This window comes from Astatotilapia calliptera, chromosome 12, assembly GCF_900246225.1.
Source record: "Astatotilapia calliptera chromosome 12, fAstCal1.2, whole genome shotgun sequence".
Classification (NCBI taxonomy): Eukaryota; Metazoa; Chordata; class Actinopteri; order Cichliformes; family Cichlidae; genus Astatotilapia; species Astatotilapia calliptera.
The window spans coordinates 22,067,796-22,089,694 of NC_039313.1; the positions used below are offsets into that span (position 1 = coordinate 22,067,796).

The 21,899-nt window shown below is 39.2% G+C and overlaps 1 protein-coding gene across 6 annotated transcripts in view; it reads right to left on the reverse strand.

Annotated features, from left to right (window-relative positions):
- Positions 1–1,186: 1,186 nt before the first annotated feature.
- The window catches only part of adgrv1 (adhesion G protein-coupled receptor V1), a 149,927-nt gene continuing 129,214 nt past the window's right edge, over positions 1,187–21,899 (reverse strand). For 5 of the 6 annotated variants that reach the window (XM_026188517.1, XM_026188516.1, XM_026188518.1 and 2 more), the window contains 5 exons: positions 20,800–20,957; positions 14,911–15,032; positions 8,178–8,363; positions 4,749–4,926; positions 1,187–1,374 (listed from right to left, as the gene is read on the reverse strand). In XM_026188517.1, coding sequence (XP_026044302.1) covers positions 1,256–1,374; positions 4,749–4,926; positions 8,178–8,363; positions 14,911–15,032; positions 20,800–20,957 — 763 coding nt within the window. In that variant the 3' untranslated portion in view covers positions 1,187–1,255. Of the gene's footprint in view, positions 1,375–4,748; positions 4,927–8,177; positions 8,364–14,910; positions 15,033–16,971; positions 17,451–20,799; positions 20,958–21,899 lie in introns of those variants that run through there. The other variant, XM_026188519.1, reaches the window with a different exon arrangement.

Here is a 21,899-nt window from a genome sequence, read left to right on the forward strand (position 1 = left end):
AAAAATATTGTCTTTCAAGTGAAAGCGTCTGAGAAAACTTTTCCACCCATCATTATTGGAAACATTTGTTCAATTCTTCTCCCTCTGGGTCAAAATGCCACAGGGTTTCCAGCCATGCCATCTCGCTCCAACAAGGAAAGCTGTACCAGCAGATATCATTTATAGATACCACAGTCGCTTCCTGAATAAGGTAAACTATTTCATCAACACCAAGCTATCAGTTACTGTCAGGGTGGGACTTTATCTGGGAAGCTCATTAAGGTCAAAAGATGCACACTTCTTATTGCTGAAGCTCTCCTCTTATCAGCTGGGATCATGGCCACAATCAAGCTCCACCCATCCTGGAAGTTGTAATGAAGAAGGTGGATTGATGATTGTCACATTGTTCAAAATCCAAGCGTGTCTGCTGTCTCTTCTTTGTTTCCTCTTGCGAATCTCACACTTGTCCACTCCTATTTTGCAGTAACAGTAACAGTCTGTTGTGCTGCCAACTTCCAAGAGGTAGGTTTAAACGTTGGGCTGATGAAGGAAAAGGCAGAGCAAAGGTCAGGTAGATGACGGTTTCCAAGAAGTTGCCTGAATGTGGAGTATGTCTTTGTAGATTTACACTCACTGACTCTTTAGGGAGTATAGTTCGCACATTAGATTCAAATGTGACTGAATAGCTTGCATAGCTCAACCGTTACTGTGGATATTTGCTGCCTCATATTTTCACACACTCATTCTTCACTCAGTGCAGATACAAGCAGATCTCCCGAAGGTGTGGGATGAGTTTGTGAAATTCCTGCAGGGAGTTACATAATGACACAAATCCTTCCTTGTGAGAGTGTGACCTCTGGGACCCCATAGTGAAAGACCCGCTCACTGGTAGCAAGCTGTCTCTTAGTGTTAAGTTATGAGACGTAAAAATGAAATCAGAACATGCAAATACAATTCATGTGGTACATTATTTATTGACAAAGTTACACAATCTACATTCTCTATCTTTGCCTAGGTCTCTACAGAAAAACAAAACAAAACAAAATATACATTCAGAAACAAGAGCGTTTAAAAAATTAATTTAGTAAAACATTTATTCGTATTTGTGAACACTAGTACAGTAAAAATCCCATACAGTATCAAACATCTATATGAAAACCATCTATTCAAAAACTGTTTTAGTGCAAAGGATTTTACAATATAAAAATACTGTCTTGTAATCTTTATTTGTGATATGAAAAATAGAGGGACGTGGGATCTGTGTGAGGTGTGAAGGTTAGAGGTGTGTGTCGGCGATGGGGATACGCCGAAGCTCAACTATCTGGGAGTTGGTTACGCTCCCTCCGTCGTGGCTTCCTGGTATGGACTCGTTATCGCTGACATTAAGGCCGGTCCCTAAAAAGAAACAAAAAAACATTGCATTTTTATCAAAAATATGATACGTTGTATTTTTTTATACATTCTATTCTGCAGTATATTCACGTGCATTTTTCTTCTTATAGCACTTAGTAAGTTGGACCACCTAATACCCACTATAATCGGTCCTTATAGAGCAAATGATCTATTTTGCTCTATTATGAAATCATCCCTGCATGTCATGAACTCTGGGATATCAAGTCTGATCAGTCATGGTAATGAGACGTGAAGGGGACAGGCTAACATGCTTGGACTGGAGGCAGGTAGAGAAACAAAATAATTCATTATATGTTAATGGGTAAACCACGTAACTGCATGTTGGTAAAACATAATCAAAAATATGTTAAACACATGCTTTTTAAAAATGCAAAACTGGACTTGTTTTTTATAAACGCTTGGGCTGCTACAGATTTTATCTGAATAAAAACATCATCAGACTTGTTCTTTTGTGCTTTGGTGACTTCTGGATGCTTTCAGCTTGACATACTTGAGAAGAGTTGGATAATGAGCGCCAACGTTGCTGGATTTGCACTGAAAGTCACCCAGCGATGATTGCAAAATAAGATCCTTCAAACCTCCATCCTATGCCGTGTTAATGATCAGCTCTAAGTTGTACAAAACAGCACCGGGCGCAGGTGCCGAGATAAGAGCGTGCACCTCGATATGTGCTTAATGGTTCACGATCAAACAAAGTGCGAAGACCCAGATTACTGCAATACTTGCTGACCCCTGTCAGCTGGAACCCTATTATGTAATTATAATAGGAAAATTATCTTTACTGCTGACTGAGTGCTTGAGATTAGCCCAGGTTATAAGTTCAGCACGGCTGGTACGAGCAAAGAGAAGGTCAGGGGAAGTATGAAATGAAAGAGTGTCCTTTGTGACTGGTGGAGCAAAAAATGATAATTTAATGACAGAGTTGAGATGTAAACAGATAACATCAGCGCAGTATCGAGTTTCACGAAAACATCTTTTAACAGAAGTTTCAGATTTACGCTTCATTTTGCACACAGCAAAGATCAACTACAGGAACTTTTATTTACCTTTATTTTCTTGAGGCCATGCCAAAGATCTGGATAGAGCCAAACACATTGACTTAATTAAACCTTGCAAACTTCCCTCCTTACCACGCTGAATAATATGAGAGATTACTTCATAGCGCTGAGTTTGCTGTGGGGACCAATAAATTCCCTGGCATGTCTCTTGCATCCCGGAGGTTATTCAAAGTCAAACATCACAACAAATCAGGACAGCAGGTACTCTTCGAGAAACAGAGAGAGTGAAATGGAGAGTGACAGAGACACAGTGGCTCTGCTTCACCCTGTCACCACACAAACAATAAGAGGATAAGAACCTCTCTCTCTGTCTAAGTTTTTAACTTTCACATAAATGCATCTATCAACATGCCTGCTGTTAATTTGACTCTCCACAGCTACAAGTTTTGCTTTTAAGGGGTTTCTTCAGTATAGTGGAGCCTGGTGTGGTTTTCGAGACTGAAAAGTCAGGTATTGTATGACCCAAACAGAACAAGCTTTCTCACAAAGTCAGATAAAGCTGCAGGACTGTAGCTTGCAATGCCGTGAAAGCTGCCAAAAGCCTGGCTTGTTGAAGAACTGTTAATGATTACTGTACTTCCTCTGAAAACTATTTCTCTTTCCCTGAACCCCAAGAGATTACCTGTGAAATTCAGTGTGACCTGCCACAGTCCCATTAACTTTGGAGTCTTATCAGGTTGGTCTATCTCGACTATGTATTTCTTATCCCTTCCAGAGTAATCGCAATTTTAGAGGACCAGCCACTTATTCTTTCCATGACGTGACACCAAAGCTGTGAGAGATATTCTTGCTGCTGCAATAGTTAGCTGCTCATCAAGAGTCCTCGTTATAGGTTGGGAATAACAATGACTGACGATGAGCTGAAACAGTAGGTTTTTTACCCGTTAAATGGGTAACATTAACCTAGTTTGCTGACATATTGGCATCCCATTTTGTAATGTCTTTTATATTACTGAGATTTAACACTAGCGGCTGACTGCATGATGTACAGGTAAGACTTACAAAAGCATCTAATACAATATTAACTATACAAATACTCTTTTGTATGTTTCAGGCACGACTTTCAGACTGTCTGCAGTGGATGACCTTGATTTCAGACGTGTGGAAACGGCTCATTCGGACACTGTGAAGCAAAGTCTCAATGATTTGAATAGTGTCTGTGTGTTTACATGAGCTGGTTGTGTATTGATGAGCAGGCTAGGCCCTCGGTTCATTAAACATGGATGGCAATAGAGGAAAAATGACAGCTGAGAGACTTAAGGTCAACAAATGAATGACAAAGCAGAAGTGATACTGCTGGATTAATGGATGCATTAGGCACTGTTAGATGCTTTATGTATGTACAGGGTATAATAATCACAAACACATGCACACACATATATACACACAGACACTCAAACACACCACACACACTGTGGCATTTAATCACAGGCTGATTTTTATCATCTCTCGTTCTCTGTTATCGTTCAATCTAAATTTTAGGAAGTCATAACATCTTTTTCTGCTTTTAGGCTACGGTCACACTCGGGGAAAGAAATGATTGGCTACTGTTGCACAACCAAAATTACAGCGACTGTGTGCAATCAACTTCTGATCTCTATGCTTTTGAAATGGTTGCTTCAAAGATGTGGACCAGGTCTGAGTATGCTTGCAGTCAGACGCCATCTCCAAACTGACTTTGATGCATCAAGATGGTGATAAAACAGGGATATAATGGCAATAAGGTGGAGTCAGACTGCTATCAGTTTTAGACTAAACTGGGTCAAACTGGGTCAATCTGTTTTTGAAAAAAACAAACAAACATCAGAACATCAGAAATGCAATGCTGAACCGGGCCCAGAGCTGGACTTAGGCAGAATCTACGCATCAGGTGTGACTCTGTCAGCCACAGACTGGACCAAATGTAAACAGATGGTAATTTATAATTTATAAACTTATAAACACATAGATGTAAGCAACTGCAGGTTGGGGGTGCTGCATGCTTGGCCTCTGGCAAACCAGTTGCTAGAGCTACCTGCAAGCACTCCCGGACATCAAAAAACTGGATCCAATCACTTCCCAGCCATTAATTTTATCCTGGTCACACAGAGGCTGTTGTCCTGTTTTTACTGTCTGACTGAGACCTACCACACAACTGGTGAAATTGGATTTATTTCTCAAGCATACTGTGTTTGTCCTTTTATGTCAAAATATTTAGTGCAGCAAAAACACCCAAAGGAATATTCAGTATCAAATTGTGTTTCTGACACTTGCTTCCTGTGTAATCTGTTGAAAGGTATGTAGTATAGTTCTCCTCACCTGTTTTTAAGGCAAATATGAGGTCGTCAAACTCCTGTGAATCCTCATCTGCAGTGACCAGGTTGGTGTTGATGAAGCCTCCCTCGGTGGTGTACGTCTCCATCACAGGACTGGGCTTAAACACACTGCTGGGCTGAATGCTAGGCCGCAGTGACGTTCGCTCCCAGTCTGCTGAAACCTGATAGATAAATGTGTATTTAAATAGACAAGCCAAAAAATCACCAAATATAACATAGAGTCCAAATAAGTCGGGATGCTGTGAAAATGCAAATAAAAACAGAAAGAAATAATTAGAAATTCTCAGAAATGGATATTTTATTCTTACTAAACATATTAAATGTTTAAACTGAGAAACTGTACAATTGGGTGATTTTTGAACACACACATAAAAACAACAACCTAACTGAGGAGACCAGTAGCTGGACCTTTGAGAGAGGAGTGTTGTCCCACTCTTGCTGCTCAACAGTCCTGGATCTATTTTGTCACAGTTTTCCTTTTATTGATGCTTTAAATGATTTCAGCTGGTGAAAGGTTTGGACTGCAGGCAGGCAAGTTCAGCACCTGCACTCTTCTACTATGAAGCCACGTTGTAATACAGTGCACACACTAATACAGTGTACTACAATGCAGTTTAGCATTGTCTTGGTGAAATAGGGCTAACGTGAACATCTGGATGGAAGCATTAAAACCTGTATATACCTTTCAGCATTGTTGGTGCTTTTCTAGATACAAATGCCAAATCCATAGGCAATGCTGCATCCCAATACCATCAGAGAAGCAGAGTTTCCAGTGGGTGTTGACAAAAAGCCGGATGGTTCCTCTCCTCTTTAGTCTGGAGGATGCAGTGTCCGTGTTTTCCCAAAAGAATTTCCATTCGTCCGACCATTTGTTTTCCATGTTGCCTCAGTCCATTTTAAATGAGTTTTAGCCCAGACAAGAGGACACCATTTCTAGATCATGCTCACATATTCTTCTTTATGATAGAGTTTTAACCTGCATTTGTGAATGGCACAGTGAACTGTGTTCACAGAAAATGATTAGTGGAACCGTTCCTGAGCCCAGGGCAGGGATTGCAGGGATTTCCATGACAGAATAAAACCTTTTTTTTTAATGAAGTGTTGCCCGAGGGCCCAAAAATCACAGAAATCCAGTATTGATTTTTGGCCTTTTCTCTCATGGACAGAAATCCCTCCAGATTGATGATGAGACATCAACATCTTTTTCAGCAATTACCTGCAATACCTTAACCCTCAGGCGTTGCAAATTTTCAAAAGTTAAAAACTAACAACCTGATTACCCCACATACATATTTTATGAGCTTTTTTTACTCAGAAGTACCACTGCAGGACTTGGTTGTGCATTAGCAACTAAAACTTAATTTGAGCCTGAGAGGGTTAAACAGCTTTTTTTTTGCAGATTGGTGAACTTCTGCCTGTCTTTAATTCTGAGAAACTCTGCCTCTCTAAGATGCTCCTTTTATACCCAGTCATTTCACAGACCTGTGGTCAGTTAACCTTATTAGCTGCAAATTGTTCCTCCAGGTGTTTCTGTTTAGTACCACTTACATTTCCAGGTTTTTGTAGCGCCTATCTCATCTTTGAAGATATATTCCTGCAATCAAAGTCAAGTCGAGCTAATATTATGCCTAAAATGATACATTTTCTCAGTTTTCTAAGTTTGATATGGTTTCCGTAGTGTTTTGTGAATAAAATATGGGTTTATGAAAGTTTATGAGCTGTAAAAAAAACATGAATCTTTAATGTAACAAACACACAAAAAAAAACCCAAAACCAGGATAAACTGAGGTCAAACATATACTCGCATATGCAAACAGTAATCATGACTGTGATGAATTTGGGTTATGTAGAGTGCATGGTGTCAAAGCACCCCAAAGAATTAAAGTCATCCCACAGGGTCAGAGTGGGTGCAAGGGGTGAAAGTGAGGTCAGTGTAGAGTTTCTTACTGAATCATACTAACGGCTATACAAATGGCATCTTGTCTGTGTATATAGAGGGTTTTTTCAAGATGAATGTCCGTGCATTAACACAACAAATCACAGAAGTTACTAGAAAGAACAAAAGAAATGCAAAAGAGAGGAACCAGAAGATATCTCTTTTATTTTGACCTCAAGAACCAGATTATTCCATTATCTCATCGTGTTTTCTGTTGTATTAATTCATTATGAATGTCTCATCTGTTCATGGACGTGCATAAACGTGGGTACGTGTTGTACAAGCTTCTCAGGCTTGCTGTTACCAGTACAGAGTGTACGGGTGAGGTGAATTAAGCACCACCAGGCACTTCAAATCTGTCACATCCACTTTGGAGGGCTGTAGTGATTAGATGAGGCCAATATGCTAGTCACCACCTGCAATATGTGTTCTTATACTTGTTACCTACTTTTTTTCCTTTTCTAATTTCCTTTCAAGCGGTTCATTTCTCTCAGACACACACACACAAAATCCAGAATCTACCCCTAGTGCTGCTTTTCTCAGGGGTCTCTAACTGCACCTTTCTTTCTTGGGCTGTAACCAAATCTTTAAGAGGCGAGAGTGTGCTCTCATGAATAAAACAAGATTACCGGATTCCTACGTGTGGAGAGAGAGATCGAGAGAGAGAAAGGGAGGGTGGATTTCCCAGGGGAAAAGAAGCCCCCCCCCACAACACCGACCCGCCACCCTTGTTTTTTTTTTCTCTGTCCTTCCTTCACACCAGCTCAGTCCTTATAGGGTATTCTCCAGAGTACGACTGGCAGAATTAGTGTAGCAGTGTGTTTGCGTAAAGCATGTTTTCTGTGCTTGCAAGCAATGCGCAAGTCTAACAGAAGGGTCACAAAACCACAAAACAAGTTGATGGGGCTGTTAGCAGGAGAATCAGTCTGAAAAATCTAAGTGAATCAGTATGAATGTGCTAGAAATGTAAACTAGACAACGGCGAACGTGCAAACGAGCCGTGGGAAACAGAGTTAAAGAAGAATAAGCAGAAATAAGTTTAGTCTTAAAAACTAAATTTCACCGTAGTTTGACACAGAAATTCCTCAAAACAAATGATTACTCTATCATGTAATCCATGGTTGTCACTATGGTTTCTTCTCGTCATCACCACATCTGCCATTCAAATGCAAGATTTCTACACATTTCTAACAAACTCAACCACAAACTGTAATGGATGGGTGGTCAGAATGGGAGTTAAAGTCATCATCAGACCTCAACAGTCTGGATGGGGAACAAAATCTTTTCTTTTCATGCCTGAAATGAGGATTTCTTAATCAGTAAGTCAAATACAAATGTGAAAAGTCCAGGCATCAGAGATTAGGCAACACATGCACGATAACTGCTGTAAATCTGTGTAACCAACTATTCCCATATGTCAGCCTTTGATTGCATAAGCGTGTCAATGTGATGACAATGTAAGCTCTGTATGTGTACCTCTTCCATGGCACTGATGAGATTTTGAGTTGATTTGCTGATGTCGCCTCCCACAGGGGTGGGTCCCATTCCCTGGTACATAGAATCCGGCCTATCCTGTCCACTCATCTCAACTGTGTAACTTGCTTTAGTTGGCCAACACAGCTGGTTGTGCATGATGAAGTACACAGCAAACACATACAAGCCCTGTAGAGAAAGCAGTGGGGAGAAAAATTCAACATTAGGAATAAGTTATGGCTCTGCTCTTCAGTATGATTAATCTGAAATCTGTAATACTGCCGGCTCAATCAATCTGCAGTGGCAGGCTTGGAGGGTAAAAGAACCAAACGATCCAAAAAAGTGCGTCACAAATTCATTAGACCACCTATCATAAAAGCAAAAAGACATAAATATTTTAGAAATCTGTCAAAAGATAAAAAATTATATAGCTATTCCTTAAACCCATTTTCTAAGAACACTTACAACATACTCATCAAACAAACCTAATTTTCTATTCAAGAATTCAAGTAAATAACTGTACTTTTGGAGCTTAATTAAAAATAATAATGTGCTTTACTATTCTTTTCCAACTGTTTTGTAAAATAATAAAATTATGAATGAATAATAAAATTAAATAGATTTTAGCATAAAAATATTGTTTGGATTAAAGAGCTTGCACATAACTAGTGGATTAACCATTACCAGAACTGTTGATTTAGATCAGCTGTGGCTTAAACCTCACACTCAGTGGTAGTCTAATAGATTTGTTAAGCTCTGTACATATTACATAAACATATGTGATATTAAATAATACTATACTCATTATTATTTTTGTGCAGCGTGTTGCTGTTGCATTCCGAATTAAACTTCTTTCACTTCTTTCAGCATGATTACTGAAGCATTACTTCACCACTGGGGCAGTGACATCATTGGCATACTGGTATTTCTGCCTCCTCCACTTCTTCATCATTACCATTATCTGCTTGGTCAACAGCACCAGGATGCGAATTACCCCAAAACACCAGGGCGTCAAATACCATGAATCCAGCCCATATTTCACAACACCCATCATCGGGCGATGATGGCAGCCACAGACAGAGACGGAACACACAAGAGCGCAAACCACAAGCGTGTGTGAATACAGGCCAACACGGACCTATTAAAGACGTTTACACATGGGGAGAGAAAGTAAGTTTTTGGACAACACGGAAGAAAATAATGAATATAGTAATAAAATATGTTTAGGCAAAACCTGACGGACTGATTGTTTCATTGATAAAACCAAATGTAAACACTTTGCTTTTTTGTGAAAATAAATATCAATCTGTCAGTGTGTGTGTGTGTGTGTGTGTGTGTGTGTGTGTGTGTGTGTGTGTGTGTGTGCGCGCGCAACTCCCCAACTTATTCAAATCCTTAAATCAAACTTTGTGACATAAGGTTCGTGTCTGTAATTAAGCTTCAACTTTCCTGGCAGAGCAATCAACGTTACTCATCTCGAGTTTATTGACAGAACGGGATTATAAGCAGCCTGGATGGCCACAGTAAACATTAATAGGAAGAGAGCAGGAACAGTAAATCAGAACTGTGTGTTTATGGGGGCACTATAAAACTGGAATATCCAGATTATGAGAAGGAAAGAAAGCCTGTTTATAAGCTCACTGGAGACCTTGCAGGTTAAAAACAGTGCAGTATACTCCGCTGTTTTCTGACACAGTGACTTAAACAGATTAGTGAATCGTACACTGTGTTCCCATAAATTAGTGTGCCTTGTAGGTAATTGTGCATGAATTGCAAAATGAGAGCTTTAAACCATGTCCTTTAGTAAATGGAACACTTCATGGCTAGGAGCTATGTTCAGGGATATGTAAAGTCATAATGATGTTATGACCTTATATTTGGATATATATATTTGGATTTTCTGCGTATAGCTTGAAGAAGGTAATTAGTCTTCCTTTGTGTGTTCGCATGTAACATGGAACAGAAAGCAGCCAGGTGTGTATTCATATATGGGTGTGTATGTCTTTATCCATGAGCATTTCTCCATTACAACAGCACCGTGGGTGATTAGCACAGATCATTAGCAAGCTGTGTGGCCTGAGGAACAGGCTTAACAGCCATAGGTAAGTTATGTAAGTGTTCCCTGATCGCTGAGTCCATGTCTTTGGAGATCGAAGGCAAAGTCCAAAAGAGGACACTAAGGACGTGATGGTGTTGAGGGATGTGAAACGGACCGTGAGAAGGAGCATTTGATTGTGTTGGATACAACCTTGTTTAAAATCATTTGGGGTGCTGAGCAAAATGTACATATGAAAGCAATGATTTGTATGATTGAAATCATAATGATCCTGACATTTAAAGAAGACAAAGACAACATGGACAACAACAACTCTTTAAATTGAAATATTTTCCCATTCTTAGGTGGAGGATTTAAGCTGCTCAACAGTTTGGTGCTCTCTTCACTGCAGTGTTGTTTCATAATGTGCCAGCTTTTTTTTCAATAGGTAACAGACCTGGACTGCAGGCAGGCTATTTTACAAAAGGGCCACGCTGTTGTAATACAAATGTAGTTTGGTGGTGTCTTGTTGAAAGAAAACAGTTGCTGGATGGTAGCAGACATTAAGAGTTCCTTCAGATACTGGTAACTTATTCATGCTAGGTGCACTAACACCCTCATGCTGGCTTTTGAAATGTGTGCTGATAACAAAGTTGATGGTCCCTTTGTGTTCATCCTGGAGGAAGTGCAGGCATTCACAAAAAGAATCTCACATGACTGCCATTTGTGCCATTTTTGGCTTTCTCCTTTGTGTACAGAGATACACAAAGGATCTTACATTTCAGAGATGACAAAATCCTCAAATTCTTTTTAATTTCATAGTTAGAAAGTTTATTCTCAATTTTTCAAATGATTTGCAGGGTTTATTTAAGCTGCTTCTCTTTTATGGTCTGTTTCCTAACATTTTCAAAACATGTCGCCCGCATCAACCTTAAAATGAATCAAATCAAAAACAATAAAATCTCATAGTTTGACATGTTGCCTTTGTGCTACTTTAAATTAATTATGGTGTTTAAATAATTTGCAAAGTTTTGAGTACAATTTTACACAGCATTCTGTTTTGTGGGTTTTTAAGTAGGGCGTTTAAAAGTGACAACAGCAACGAGCTAAAGAAATGTACTGCTTGTCAGGGGTAAGACAAAGGGCAAGATGATAAAATTAGAAAACTGAAATAATTAAAAAATAGCTCTCGAGTTTTCTGACTTCTTTCAAAGTGATTAAATATACTAAACTGCATCAACTGCAAAAAGTGCTGTGTCCGCAGATTTTTCTGTGCTTTCTGTGCTAAAAGAAAAAGAGCTGTTTGACCGAAACCCTAAATACTTCCAGGCTTCACACGGCTAATTGCCTACCGCCTTCTTTTCCATAAAAATATACACATATCCTGTGTCCTATTTTTAGCCAGTGCCAAGGCTGAATGTGCAAGTGGGGGTTGAATTGAATTGTAATGAAGCATGGTCCTGCTTCACAGCTGTGAGGCTTCTGACAGCACGGATACAGTGACGTAGTGTTTATCGGTACATCGAACGTGCAGTAGGAGATAATGAGGGGTTGTGCTGTTGTGATTTGATTATTGTCTTCTATTTCAGCATGATGTGACTGACAGCTGTATTATGTAAAAGGATGGATCAAAGGCTTGTAGAGAGAAAAGAAAACCCTGTGGCCTGTTGGCTAAAAAGTCACATTTTCCACAGTATAACTGCAAACATGTGATGTGTTTCACAGCTTGATTTTAACAGATACCCGGCTGGCAACAAGAGGTTGTTTTTACAGCACCTAACCAAAGAGCAATGTGGGCTCTGCAACAGACACTTGTGCACAGCTGTAACATCTGCAGCTGTTTAATGGTGTTCAGTAATCAGCAGTTAACATCAACAACACCAATGAGGTAAATATGGAAAATTCTCTTAATGGAAAATTCGCGGCATGAAGGAAACAAAAAAACAAAAAAACAAGTGTACTTGACTTTGCAGCAGAGATGCACAGCCTAACAAATTCCAAGCTCACGGCATTGAAAACCTATGGGAAGGATAAGATGTTCAAAAATGCACTGGAATAATAATACTGGGAGAATAAGGCAGTCCTGTAGCACCGTGTCCTGAAAAATATCTCAGTTTAATTTCTTTAGTTAACCTAAAAATATTCCATATGGGTTTGAGTTCACAAAATCATGAAACAAAAGTAAGATTACTCTAGTTACCAAGTCATATCTGTTAAGAAATGTGACAATCATCATATTTTGTTAAATCTTGCTGTTCGAGTGTTCATGACAGAGAGTAAGTATCACAGTTGCTTTCTTTAAACTTTACTTTCTTTTTTCGATTTAGTCCCTAATGGAAGTTCTGCAGTGACACAAAATGATCAATGAGTCCTCTCACAGCAACGCTTTTCCTCCATCACCGCTAAACAAATTAAATGTGCTTTAAAAAAAAACACATAACCCAAATCTTGCATACAAATAAATATGATAGCAGCCATGTTTCGTACATGGTTACAGCATCCTGACCTTTCTTTAGTGGTGCTTTGTAGAAAGTGGGTCAGATGAGTTTGTTTATGGCTAATCAATATCCTTGGACACAATGTACCTTTGGGACCCTTACCCGTTCCACTTTGATAAATCCCTACTTCTGGTACTTTTGGTGCAGACCCCAGAGGCTGCTGTTTTAGCTGGAACTTTGTATGAGGCACGGCTGAAAATCAATTGCAGCAGTTCTTTTTTTCCAGATGATACAAAGTTTGATAGAACTTGTCCTATCTGAAGTTAAAGTTAAGCTACATTTAAGTTGCTGAAATACAAATAGGGTAGCAAGAAGCTCTTTTTAGCTGTTACTGTACGTCGCCACCAAAAAGCCCAAAAGTCCTCATTTAGAGAGCAAAAGTGTTATCAAACTACTAGTCATCTGCCAATTAACGTAAAGAGGAGATTTTTATGTACTATTGTGTGGGCGGATGTATGTTTGTGTGACAGCAGTGCTAAGAACTTTGATAACTCAGGGGCCTAATGAGGGGGCCCAAGAACAAATCAAAGTATTTAGAGAGGAAACAAAGGCTATTAGTCTGAGGATTTTTACCCAGGTTAAAAGAAACACAAGCAGAACTGAGGAAATGTATTTAAAAACTTTGCATGTAAATTAACAATCACAAGTTCATTTTAAATAAAATCAAACTAGCTATGTGATGTCACAGGGATGGACAAAGTATTGCTGGTCATGAAGAAGTGTCGAGTGCGACAATGACCATTGCTGCTGACATCACTTCACTTCAGTCACTGGACTAACAGGAGATGTTTACTTATGTTAAGCGCTGTTGTCTTTAGCATGTAGATGCTACATATCAACATTGGTTGTCACAGACCTCTTGTGGCACATGTTACAGGCACATGGTGGTCTACCCGATCACTGCAAACATTTAGGGACTAGATAAGACAGAAAACAATCAATTGTGCAAAACTAAGCACAACTGATCCAGAAAGCTTCGTGGGCATCTTCTTAAAAAAACACATTATGCATTAAACACTTCTACAAAACTAAACCTTTGCGCCAGAAAATGTATGATTTAGTAGGTTAAGTAAAATTGACAGAACACAATTTAAAGACAAGTAATAAAGCTACTAATATGAATGAGCCACAGCTAAATCCTTAGTAACCAGAAGACAAAAGTTTTTTAAAAAATGTCTCAGTTACATGAGTAAGCATGTGTTTCCCTCACTAAGGACATAACTGAAGGCAGAAAAATCCACAAAAACTTGCACAATGTGTTCCAGAGTTCACGATGATATTGTTGCACAGGTTTTATATTTGATCATTAATGACCGTCCTCATTTTGTCCAGTTTCTTTTGAACAGGTGGAAATTGGTTATAGGGACTATATTTTTATTAAGCCTCTAGATTGAAGCCCAGCATCTACACTTCCCATCCTTATTTCTTTTTTTGGAATCTGTAGTGGCGTGATGCAGAGGCATGCTTGTGAAAATGATCTCACTGTGCAAATATTTAAATATGTACTGGACTGCATTTAGTGGTAGAGTAATCTATCTTGCATTTGAAATATCTTTACTTAGCTACACTGACATCTGAAATACAGAACTGAGAGAAACAGAGGGAGTAAATAAACTATAAAAAGATGCAAACAAAGGGACCAAGAAAAGACAAAAATAAAGTGGAGAGATGGACAAACATAGCAGTGAGAGGCGTTGGTGAGACATGACACAGTGATAACCCTGCCTCTCTCTCTCCACACCTGAGGCACTTCTTACTCTGCCTGTCAGATACATCAAAGCTGGCCTTCAAAGTCAATGGACTTCCCTTCATCATACCTCTCCACCCCCCAACACACACACACACACACACACACACACACACACACACACACACACACACACACACACACACACACACACACACACACACACACACACACACACACACACACACACACCGACTCTGCAGCGTTCTCAAATTTTCAGCTACAGCAACATTTAGCTCAGAGAGTAGCTGAAAATTTGAGATTAGATAGGTAAAAACAATATCTTTCATAAGAAAAATCAAACCTGGAGAAAGAGTACACACATCGAGCTTGAAGATATAAAAAGAAGTGCTTTAACTTTATAACTTTTAACTGTACTCCAACTACAACAAGAAGAAAACATATGCACAAACAGGAAACAAACAAACAAACAAACAGAAAAGGAAATGATCTCACCAGCAGGCAGTTAAAGATGACGTAGAGGATGAGCATCCACAGGTACCTGTAGCCCATATGGAGTCCTGCCCACAACCAAACTAGGGAGACGAGCAGAAACAGGTAGAGGACCAGCGGCACCTCTGGAGCACAAGATAACAACAGGAACAGAATGAAAACAATATCAGCACTGTTGTTCAAATATATATAAGCCAATACAATACATTATACATTACAGCTGAACTCAGATTCTAGATACTATTTTATCTGTATGACATTCATGCACTTATTAATTTGAACATATTTGAACAAATGCATATTGCAGAATAACTACCGTACATTACATAGTAATTGATGGAGAATTAATATAGCTGCTGGTGTGTTATCATTTCTATTTAGATTCTCTAGTTTCTTGATATTAAACTATATATGCTGTGGTGTAATACTCATTCTTCCAAAGCAAGGTCTGGTAAAAGAGGAGGAAGGGGATCTAATTCAGGAGCTGTCTAATGAACCACATTTTACAACCCTAATACAACACTGATGCAGTGTTTCTGCTCCAACAGTTCTCTGACTTCCTGTGGTTTGCATGTGGATTTACGTGGACTCAGATTAGAGACTCAAACAACAGTGAGGAGACATATAAGGGAGGGTAAAAAGCCACACACTCATACTTGAGTATGAGCACGCATGCACACATGCTATCAGAGCTGTACTCTCTATCCAGGGCTTCATCCATTCAGCATTTGGGATGCCACTAAATCATTTAGCTGCCTAAGATGGGCTGAAAATGATCTAAGAGACAGTGTGCACAATTCTTTTCTTTGTGCAAACAGGCAGCTGGTGTGTCAACATCTTCACATCAGATGTACTTTATATTTTAAGGGTGCAAAATAGATTGTCAAAATGGAGAAACATACGAATACTCGTCCTCATGCAGAGGTCAAACATCACACATTTACATTTACACATTTACCAAAGGGGGAACCTATGGCTTTTTATTTATTTTATTTTAAACTGAACCAAACAAAAAACAACCCCCAAGTTCTGAGAGTAACACTTTGACAAACCTTGTAACAAGTGTGCATTGACACAAAGTGTACTGATCTCACCAATACGACTAAAAAGTGCATAGTTTAAAAGGTCTTCTTAGCATTTACTGCTTTTAGACCATAGCAGCTAGTCAACCTGCAGCCCACTGACAGGAATACATCCTGTCACCTCAGACTTCAGGATGTGACAATTCAAGAAAAAACCCCACTGAAGTAGGGACAGACTTAAGATAATTAAGTAAGTATCCAGTGGTCCTTACAAAGCAGAGAACATTTTACAAAGGGAGTGCACTTCATTATTACTTGCACAAATAATTCTCTTAACCTGCTTGTTCTTGCTGTACAAAAATGGGAGGATATCTGTTAGCCTGCTAACCAACACAAGTGCAATGCACTAGTCAAATTTGGACACTGTCAAAAGAATATTCAAAACACATCCACATTACCAGCACCACACCCATCCTCCCTGCTAAGTATGTTGCAAATGTGGGATCTCAAATAAAAACACTAGGAGTGCTACCACCATGAAATTAAGAGTATTGCACCATAGTGATGAGTTTTGCTTTGTTCAGACAAATACTAGCCTGACTCCTATTAATACTTAGCTAATATGCTGAGATAAACATCTTGAAATAATTGTAGGGAGAAGAATAGAAAAGTAAAAAAGCTAAAACAGTGGAGGGATTAAAGCAGGGTGTGACAAGTGAGTACTGAGAAACTTAAGCCTGTAGTCAAATCATCAGGTGCTTGCAGTTGGCAACCAATACCGATTTACAGATATACAGATATATACAGATTTTTAGCTAAAATATGGCTTTAACACATAAAGTGCAGGGTTATTCAGTGAAGTCAAAGTCAGATTTATTCATATAGCACGTTTAAAAAACAACTGTTGACCAAAGTGCTGTACATTTAAAATAATCAAAGGAGATAAAAACATAGGAAGACATGACAAAATTTAAGAAAAGCATAAAATTAGAAGATTTGAGTCAGAAAAAAGACAAATAAAAGTAGTACAAACTCATTCTGATTTAAAAGCAAAGGAATAAAAGTGGGTTAACAAGAAAAAAGGGGGTTTTAAACTGTCTAATGTTGGGGAGGTCCTGATGTGAGGGGGCAGTTTGTTCCACAGTTTAGGAGCAGTCACAGCAAAGGCCCGATCACCTCTGTGCTTCAATCTGGACTTTGGGACAGCTAGGAGCATTTGATCCGCAGACCTCAATGATCTTGCAGGAGTGTACCAGTTCAAAAGATCAGAAAGGTATGAGGGTGCTAACCTGTGCAATGGCTTAAAAACGAATAATGAAATCTTAAAATCAATTTGAAAACTGACTGGAAGCCAGTGTAAGGATGCTAGTATGGGAGATATGTGGTCTTGCTTGCTCTGCCAGTTAGTAACCGTGCAGCAGTCGGCTAACTGATGACAGACTGACGCCTGAGTAAACACTCAGGTATCAACAAAAATCGAGGCGAGATGAAATGAAGGCACGGCTAGCTCTCTCAAAGTCTCTGAAACAGAAAGAAAGAAACTGGTTTTGATTACAGTACTGATCTGTTTATGAAACATTAGATTAATAACTAACTCCACATTGCATTATCAAAGAATGTAAAAGACATTTTTATTAGGCTCACGATACCTGTGATGCTGTGTATGTGTGTGTGTGTCTTGAAGTGAAAAGTGCAGGGTCACAGAAGATAAACATAATAAATTTTACAGCTACATGAGGCGTAAAAGCTGTTTTTACGATGATTTGAAGGGAACATCAGATTCAAAATTACACTGTTGAGTCACTCTCCTTACAGTCTGCATGAAAGGTGTTATGTAGGACAGAGTGTACAGTTCTCTTCACAAGTAGGATGGAAACACAGGACACGGGCCCAGGTTTGCACAAAAACCCCTCACTTAGGTGCCACATCCACCACACTGTCATTTCCACCCTGCTCTAACTTCTGCTCCTTATCACATAGTATTTTTATTTATTTAGCTCTATCATACTTTTTTAGTGCTTTCTTCGCTGTTGGCCTTGGTCACGGCCTCTGATGCATTATTATTTCACACTTCATCTCGGTTTGCCTTATGTGGACAAACTGTCTACAAACACGTGTAGGTTAAATAACAACTTTTTTCCATCTTCCATCTATCAATTTCTATCGTCTATCTTTCCCATTTCTTTCTTTCTCTCTCTCTCTGGCTTTAGTGTGTCTTGCACATCTGTCTCCATCTCCTCCCTCCCTGGTTAGACTTTTTCCAACCATGTAAGCACATTCCTGTCTGTGGACGGGCCAGAGCTCCCACAGTAAGAACAGGTTCCCAGAGCCGAGTTGAGACGAACTGCAAAATGCTGACTGACTGTTTGGCTTTGTACCACTAAGTAGAAGCAAAGAGCCTGTGTGGCTGTGCATGTGTGTGTGTGTGTTCATATTATGCATAAGCAGACATGAATTCATATGCAATCCTCTGCAAAAGCTTTGTGTTTCAGAGAAGCTCAATGATGTCATGGCTATCTTTCTTTCTGTACAACAAACACACGCTGCTTTCCTCCACAGGCAAGCAGACAGGCTCAAGTTCAAATTTGACCAGTGCAGCGTTCTTGGTGTGAGAAGACAAACTGAGAAGTGAGCATGCACAGAAGGAAAACAACCAGAAAGAAACTCGAGATTGTGCTAACATTAAGGTCACAGAGAAGTCACCAGCTGTAATAACAACAAGCAGGAGTAAGCGTGTGTTGAGTGCATCTAGTTACAGCTAGGAGTAATGACCAAAGGAAAAAAAATAATACTAAAAACAAGATGATAAAAACAATCAGCTGTTAAAGTACAATGTCCAAATAAGGATGTGCATTTCAAGGCCATTACTAATAAAGATATGACAAATATAAGCATGCGCTTAGCATACAAATAAAGCAGCAACACTCAAACACACAAAGTAAATAAAACAATATTAAGTAATTAAACATTATCCATCATTTATTTGTGTTTCCATACTGCTGACCAATCAATGCTAAAAGTGGAGCCGGGGAACATTAAGTGCCATAAAACTGCAACAATAATAGTTATTCATTCAACTTAAAGTCTGGTCACTTGCGCAACACAAGAACATAAAGTCTTTCTAACACAAGATAAGGGTTCACTGTTGTGCTTCTGATATGCACTGTTGTACCTTTTGTTCGTTTATTATTATTATTCGCTGCCCTGCATTGGCAGAACTCCAGACTTTCTCAAATCTGTTGATGGGGAGGAACATAAATGAAAGCCCACCAACGCACTTCCTTGATTTCACTGACGTCAGAAGTTCTGCTAAATTTCACACAGTCCTGTGAATTTTACATGTGCGGTTCTCATAATCTTGCATGCACGCGCGCAGGCATGCAGGCACAAACACACAGACAGACACAGATTACTTGTTAGCTTATCTCATCGGTTGTTGCTTCACTAAGGAATTTGAAAACATGCACATGGCGTTCATTGTCAAAATAGCATCAGCAGTCCAGCAGGTTCTGCACGAATCTCAGCTGGCTGGGAAAGTCAAGGTTGAGTTTACTCTAAGTGCTTAATATGAATAGTTATTATTTGGATTACTGCAGAAGCACACACAGAGCCTGCAAGCAGTGGACAAATAATAGGGATAATTATTGACTGTCATGATTGTCATGCTGCTGCATAGTGCAGGGTTCAGTTCCTGTTGTTTTAAGTCAACTCATACAACCTTTAAGTAATTCCGGGAAATGAGCAGAAGGGTAGCCTGTGTTTACAGCAATAAATATATTCTCCCATAATTGTTTTATTCTTCTTTGGACTTTAGACATATTGAGACACTGACAACAGCAGAGTACACTGCAAACACTGGAGTATACAATGTGCACTAAAGTGTGTTTGTGGGCATGTTATGTTTATATGTGCATGTAGATATGTACAATTGTGTATGTATGTACAGTATAGGTCAAAAGTTTAGGCTATTGTGAATCATCACACATTACAGTATCATATTTCAAACATAAATGTTTGTCCAATTTACTCTATTTTCTTTCGCTTTCCTCACAAAAAACTGCTCATGTGAAGTACAAATCCTACAGGCTGGCCCTTTGCCTCAGCCTGGTTTGTGAATGAGAAAGTGCTGTTCCTTTTTGAATAATGCACACATACCTGCAACTCAGTAAAGCATCTACACTGCCTCAACACTCCTGCACAGTTTGCGGGCAAGCTGCTTGCCAACAAAAGAACTGGCACTAATTCAGGCTTGGCTTTGTCACCGGAGAGCCTTGACTGAGCAAAACAAGCTAAAGCCTGCTGATTCCCACTGATGGCCATTGATTGCAGCCCCGATGATCAGCAAGTAAAGTGGTTTGGCTGAATCTTCATGTGTGGCCAAAGGGACTAACTGCACTGTATAAACAGAGCTGATTTGTACGGGTCATAAATCCATGATGGATGTGTGTGTGTGTGCAAACAAGAATTCTGAATAATCTACAAGTTGGAAATGTACAAGTTTGCACACCTACTACTACATTGTACTGATGGGTGTTTTTATGTGTGCTAGATAACTGAAAGTTCGCACTTTCTGCAAAAACCCTAAATCTGTTTTTGTCTCCAGCAAACAGCAAACTGGAAAATAGGGGATGAAAGCTTCTGCCCAAAATAAGGGTATGTTGTTTGTAGCTTCGTTCCAGAGGGACATCCTAGTGGTGTTTGTACATGTCCACGAAAGAAAGAAATTGGGTGTGACTGAGTGTAAATGCAGATGTAACTCTCATGATCTCTTTGTGGTAACAGCAAGTGGTAAAATAATAAAATCTCTGCTTATGCATACATTAATATATTTGTGTGTGTTTGTGTGTGTAGTCACATATTTGGTTTTTACCTGTGCTGTTAGTCCGTCCACGGTAAATGTCATCGTAGGCCTTCCACTGCTCAGTAACTTGGTAGATGTGGATGAATACAACCACCACAGCAACAAGACAGATGAGAGGCACCAGCACTGCCGTGCACAGAGCTACATAGATGTTTGGGATAAAGCACCTAGAAGATAAGGAAAATAAGATGAAAGACACACTTACAAAACTTACAATAAGCCATCTTGCAACTAGGAAAAAATCTCCAGTTGTCTGATGATTGCACTGAATTATTTTTATATTCTGCAAACAACTTCAAGTAGTTGCAGCAACAAGCGGGTTCCCCAGAGGTTGAACATGCAACATTCTCAACCTATGAGCTGCTTCTTTTGACTGCAAGGTGACTGCACGGGTTATCTGGTGGGAGGCAACTTATCTCCAAACAGTCAGGGTCCAAATCACACCAACTGCAATTACTCTCAGACAGAGTAGTGAAGGCTTGCAAATAACTGCTGTCTAATTTATAAAAGCAGACAGATTGGCGACATGTTGCAATTAACTTCTCTGCAACACATCTCTTTGGAGTGGGGGACTTAACATAGCTGGTTACCATCTGGTTGTATTGTAGTTATAGTCCTGTATAAGAGCGAAATGTTTGTCGTTTAGCAGTTAAATCATCATTTTGCAGCAACTATGTCACTATTTGTTATTTCTGTTTCTGTTGTGAGGTTCTGAATAGACTCTGAATATAAGCAGTTAATAAATATTTCTGTTTAATCTGAAATTTTCACACGGCTGCAATAATTTTGGCTGCTATTTCCAAACAGTGATCCTTTGTGTCACCATAGCATAAAGAACACATCTATCTCACAGATAACGTCTGGAAAAACTGAAAATATTAAACTGCTCTATATTTAATTTAATTTAATCATAACGCAACTCTTCTTTATACTTTGTTGCTTTGTGACACATCGGACACAACCACCGATAAATCCATCGGCAATTATAAGAATATATATCCATAGGGGTCACGTGATTTCCACTGTTCATCCTTTTTAACAGGTAAAGAAGAACTTTCTTTGGAGAATTATTAATACAAATTTTTTTAAAAATGTCAGTAAGAAGTTGG